We start from the raw sequence: 5600 nt of genomic DNA, 5'->3' as shown, positions 1-5600 counted from the left end.
TTATTCTAATATTACGATAGATGTTTAATATAATATTTTTATTTGTTAAATTGTATATTTATTTATTATTCATTTTACTAAACATTTCTTTAGAGATATGTTTAATTTAGTTTTTTAATTTTTTAATTGCATTTTACCTATTGTTTATTTTTTCTTATATTGGTTTTTTACTTATTTTAATTATCTTGTTTTTATACCAAATAATAATATTATGATAGAATGTAATATTTATATTTCTTATATTGTATGCTTCTTTTACTTATATTGTATGATGGTTTTACATATATTGTATATTTACTTATAAAATATTTGAAAATAGTAAAAATGTAAAACTATACATTTTTTAGATAGATGTTTGATGTAGTTTTTATATTTCTTATATTGTATATTTAATTTTTATTGTATATTTATTTATCTAATTTTTTTGCTTTTATATCAAATTGTAATATTACAATAGATGTTTAATGTAATATTTTTATTTCTTATATTATATATTTACTTATTATTTATTTATAATATATTTTTCAGATAGATGTTTAATGTATTTTTTGTATTTCTTATAGTTTATATTTTCTTATTATTTATTTTTCTTATGTTTTATATTTACTTATTGTAATATTTTAGTAAATGTTTAGTGTAATATATTTATATTGTATATTTACTTATTATTTATTTAAGTATACATTTTTCAGATATATGTTTAATTTACTTTTTCTATTTTATATGTTGTATATTTACTTATTGTTTATCTTTTCTTATTTTGTATATTTATTTATTCTAAATTTCTTGCGTTAATATAATGATAATATTAAGATATATATCTAATGTAATATTTTTATTTCTTATATACTATATTTACTTATTATTTATTTTTTCTTATATTTACATTTATTTATTATAATATTACGATAAATATTTAATATAATATTTATATTTCTTATATTGTGTATTTAGTTATTATTTATTCTACTTTATATTTTTTAGATATATGTTTAATTTAGTTTTTTCATTTCTTAATTGTATATTAACTTATTCTAAATTTTTTTGTTTTTATATCAAATGATAATATTATGATAGATGTTTAATGTAATATTTCTATTTATTATATTGTATATTTACTTATCATTTATTTTTTTTTATATTGTATATTTACTTATTATTGTTTAATGTTGTGCTTCTATTTCTTATGTTGTTTATTTACTTATTATTTATTATTATTTTTTTTTTATATTACAAATTTATTTATTATTTATTTTTTATATTTTAAATAATAATGTCATGTGTCCTCTTTCGAAAGAATTTTTTTCCGTTGATGTGGACGCTCTATGGAACATCAAAAAGATCCATTTTTTAGTATTGATTCAGTGAAAGAAGCTTAAGTTTTTTATTTTGTTATACATATAAACGTGACAATTTGCTTTCCGATGATTCTGTAGTGGAATCTAACGCCGTGATGATTTGACAGACAGTGTTATAGTCAGTAGGGATCCAAGTGTTCTGGTCAGTAGGGATAATTCTGGATAAAAAGAATGTATAATTTCATACTATTACCATATTTGAACTTTTAAGACGTTGATTTACATCATAGTTTTTGACATTTAAGTATTTTATTCGCATCAATTATTTTCCTTATTTATATAAGCTATAGACAAACCCACCAGCTCTTGAACATGGATCCTCGATATGGTTTAGGTTGGCCCTGCTTATTCAACAATTATCCTAGTACTGTTAAATGCTCCATCCCATTTAAAAGATCCACGTTTAAAAAAATATTATTTCAAAAATATATAATTTTTATATTTTTATTGTATTATTTAATGGTAAATTATAAACTTCAAAGAACATAATTTTATTTAATAAAATTCTATTGCGTAAAAGTTATGGAGAATAATTAATTAAAAGTAATACATTTTGGTAATTAAATTTAAAACCATTTTTTGTTATGCGTGAAGTTTTAAAATACATTTTTGGAATAGAGGAAGTAGATTGCAAGCTAAAAAAATAAAATATATTAATAGGATAATATAAGAAGAAGAAAAAACTGTATCTGTGGTACCAAAACGTAAATCCGAATTTTAGGCCAAAACGCAGTTCCGTAAATCATATATTTCTAGCTACCAACACAAAAACAGAATTTGAAACTGACCAGTACGGAATCTCATGACATATCATGTTGCCAGGTCATAAAATTCTAAGCGCTTTAGGATCTATAGAGGTGTTTCTATGTGGTACTTAATCGTTTCATTGTTTCTATGGTTGAATCTCAAATGAGGTAGAAAAACCTTGTGATAAAAGTGAATGAGAAGCTGTCGAGCAAAAGAAAAATTTCTAAGAGCATTAGGCTACCTCTTACATGTAAAACATAGCTATAATTTATGATCCATACAAGTTAACCACTACTCTCCTAAACCGGCCTCGGTTAAGCTTAAACCAACAATAACGACAACAGCAACATCAACATCAACAAAAACAGATGCCGAACCAGGCCAAGTCCGATACATACAAACCACCCGCCCTCTCAACCAGAAAAAAAAAAACCATCTTCCTTCTTTTATTGACTTGACCAACAAGCATAAGCTTCAGCCGAATTTTCCGGTTAGACTGCAAACCGAAATAGCAAACACAACCGCAACCACCCCCGCTTTGAAAAGCCCTCTGTATGAACCTCCCATAGCTGCAATATTCTTGAATATGCTGCTGCTCTTTGATCTCATGAAACTTCCACATCCCTTCGTTACAGTTTCCTCAGCTGCATCCTTGACCTGCACGCATTTAATCACATCAAGGTTAGAAAGAGTAAAGCATGTGAAAGGGTTCCCAACATATGAAGATAGATAAACCTCTTCTCACCTCTTGCTTGATACATTGGAGCTGAGGACTATCACCTTCTGACTTGTGGTTAACCTGAAGACGCAGCCTTCTCGGCGCATTGCCCTGCATTCCAAACTGCTCAGCACCACCAGGGGCTGGTGCCCGTCGTGCCCTAATCTTGATACCTGTTCCGGACACATCGTTACTGATCTTGTTGCTAGTGTTGACAAGACTACGCGGCTCATAAGTCATAATTTCTGGCGCCTGATGCACTACATGTTTCTGCTCTGGAAACTCAGAAGGAAACTCAAGAACCGAATCCAAGAGCTCAAACATAGATTGGTCGATGTCGTTTGAACAGAACTGAGCCTGAGCTTGAGCTTGAGCCTGAACAGGAGCTTCATCCTGGTTACTGAACAGCTCGGTTGAGCCAGAAGGGAAACCATTGAAAGAGGTTCCAAGCTCAGATTGCAACTGAGAGTCCAACGGAGAGAAAATATTGTAATCCAGAGTCTCCAACTCCAGATATGAGGTCCAATCGATATTGTCAAGCTGCTAATCAAAAACAAAGTTAGCAAGTTTACAAAGCAGTTGTATCTATTAGAGAGCTAAAAAGGATTCAAGTAAGTACTATCCTGAAAGAACGATTTATTAAATTTAATTTTTGTTCCAAAATAAATAGATTTTCTAGAATTTTAAAGTAGTTTTAGTTTACGAAACATTAATTGAAAATATTTGAATTAGTTAAATACTATTGGTTGATAGTTATTGAAAAATGTAAAGTAAAGTAAACAATAAATTCAATTGTAAACATTAATTTAAATATTCTTAATCTACGCAAATACTCTATATAAGAAAGATGGATCAATCGGCATTGCTTATCACCAATTGGTTTTATGTTTTGAAGCTCATTTAACTTAAATGTATCACCTTCTATAGCAAGAAAGCTGGATCTCGTTAATCCTTACCTCAGAGGTTGCAACCTCAGGAGCAGAGACTTCACTATGACACTCGCCAGAGACTGCAAAGGAAGATTCTGCCACATCCGAAGGCTTTGTCTCTTCGGTTTTAGGGAAAGCCAGAGAAACCTCAGACACGTCAGTTGGAGATGAGACTGCTGGTTCCATTTCACATGACTTCAAATCTTCCGGATGCACAACATCTTGCTTCTTAAACAATTTGCATATGACAAACGGGTTCTGCAACCAAAGAACCAACCACAATCAGACAAAGACCGAAACACAAGTAATGTCATTCTCCAAAAACTGTTTTTTTTTTTTTTTTTTTTTTTAAATACCTGGCCAGGCTTTGTCCCATCAAGATCCTGCTCAGTTGCGCGATACTCGTGCATAATCCAACAGGTACGTGTCCCTTTAGGAGCACGACCTTTGTAAAAGACTAAAGTCCTCTTAACGCCTATAATCTTCTTGCCTGTTTTGACCATTCGGTCTTTCCCTGTCGCCTTCCAGTAGCCAGCAAGGGTGGCTCGATTCATCCTACCTCCGCTAGGATACTTCCGGTCTATTGGACAGAAGAAGAGCCACTCCGAGTCTGTTGTCTTCACCACAGACAAATCTGCAAAATCAAAACAAAGATGTGAATCAGAAAGCTCAAAGTAAACAAAAGATCGATCTGAGAATCTAAAGGAGAGAAGGATCAAGAAAGTACGAGGTAAATCCCATGGCTCCGATTTGCAGATATCGACCTCACGGATCACTCTGACTTCTTCATCACGGCCGTTGATTTTCTGACGGAGATAGTAATGGACTAGCTCCTCGTCCGTTGGACTAAATCTGAATCCCACAGGTAGTGAGTCAAGCGATAAGACTTCCATACTCTTGATTCAGAGGTACGACTTTGAGGAATTCGAGTTCAAAGGAAAGGAAAGAAGCTGGATCAGAGATGCGATTCAAAGGTATCTAGAACGAAACAAGTAGATTCCAGAATTTGAGGAAAAAAAAAAGTAGACTCGATAAGATTTGGTAAAGTGAAGAAGATGAAGATGTGACACGATTTGGTTCAGACAAGAGAGATAACGAAAGGGATGAAAAAGGCAGCGCGTGGAAAATTGTTTGTATATATACACGCGCCACTTTCCGCGAAACAGCTTAACCCACACGTTCGTTACGCGTAAAGGGAAAACTATCGAATTATCGGTTTTACCCCTATAGTAGAGGAGGAAAGTGATGAAGTAGCACGGGGGTACATGAGTAAAGTTTTGAGTGTGTCGGAAAGAGAGGTGTCAGCTAGCGAATCATACGTTGACACGTAGATTGCGTGAAGGAAGCTTCGTTTAATATGAAAATATATATGGGCCAGGGAGCCCATCTTACTCTGGAGTTTGTTTTGTAAGCCCAACCAATGTGAACCCAATTTTACAAAATTTAAAATTATCATGAAGTTCCATCATTATAATATCAACCGGAAACAAGGTCAACATCTCTTACAATTCAGAAGACTAGCAAATAGCAATAATTTAACACTATAGAAAATACATCGGTTGAAAATGCTAAAGAACAGTGACTGAGGAGACAACGTTTTCAACCACAAAACAATCTTCTTATGTAGTTGTAAAGCCCGTTAAGAAGAGATATTGACGCAGACGTGGGTTTAACACCTGAAAAAGGTGGATGAGACAGTAGCTCTTCCGCCAGAGAAGGTTGAAGTGGCTGCCAAGTGCCACCGAAGCTAACGTACCAGAGAACATGGCGGTGGATGCACGAGAAAACGTAGTAAAATGACTGAACTTTGTTGTGAAACAGGAGGGTACTAAAAAGGAGGTGAACCTC

At 32.3% G+C, this 5600-nt stretch overlaps 1 protein-coding gene across 2 annotated transcripts; it reads right to left on the bottom strand.

The window, feature by feature from the left end:
* Positions 1–2307: 2307 nt before the first annotated feature.
* On the bottom strand, positions 2308–4861 carry LOC106348482 (NAC domain-containing protein 62-like). Of its 2 annotated transcripts, none has more exons than XM_013788231.3 (5): positions 4480–4861; positions 4109–4386; positions 3780–4010; positions 2851–3366; positions 2308–2762 (listed from the first exon to the last, which is right to left on the bottom strand). In XM_013788231.3, exons 1-5 carry the CDS (start codon positions 4643–4645, stop codon positions 2580–2582), a joined length of 1374 nt encoding a protein of 457 aa, XP_013643685.1. In that variant the 5' UTR covers positions 4646–4861; the 3' UTR covers positions 2308–2579.
* Between the last annotated feature and the right edge of the window lie 739 nt (positions 4862–5600).

Source organism: Brassica napus, chromosome C7 (assembly GCF_020379485.1).
Source record: "Brassica napus cultivar Da-Ae chromosome C7, Da-Ae, whole genome shotgun sequence".
Lineage (NCBI taxonomy): Eukaryota > Viridiplantae > Streptophyta > Magnoliopsida > Brassicales > Brassicaceae > Brassica > Brassica napus.
This window is presented reverse-complemented; position numbering and strand designations above follow the sequence as displayed.

Coding starts and splice junctions, on each gene's coding strand:
- LOC106348482 (XM_013788231.3), bottom strand. CDS start 4,645: ATGGAAGTCTTATCGCTTGACTCACTACCTGTGGGATTCAGATTTAGT. Junction 4,011..4,108: donor ATGGGACAAAGCCTGGCCAG/GTATTTAAAAAA, acceptor CTTTGGTTGCAG/AACCCGTTTGTCATATGCAA. Junction 2,763..2,850: donor TCCAATGTATCAAGCAAGAG/GTGAGAAGAGGT, acceptor AAATGCGTGCAG/GTCAAGGATGCAGCTGAGGA.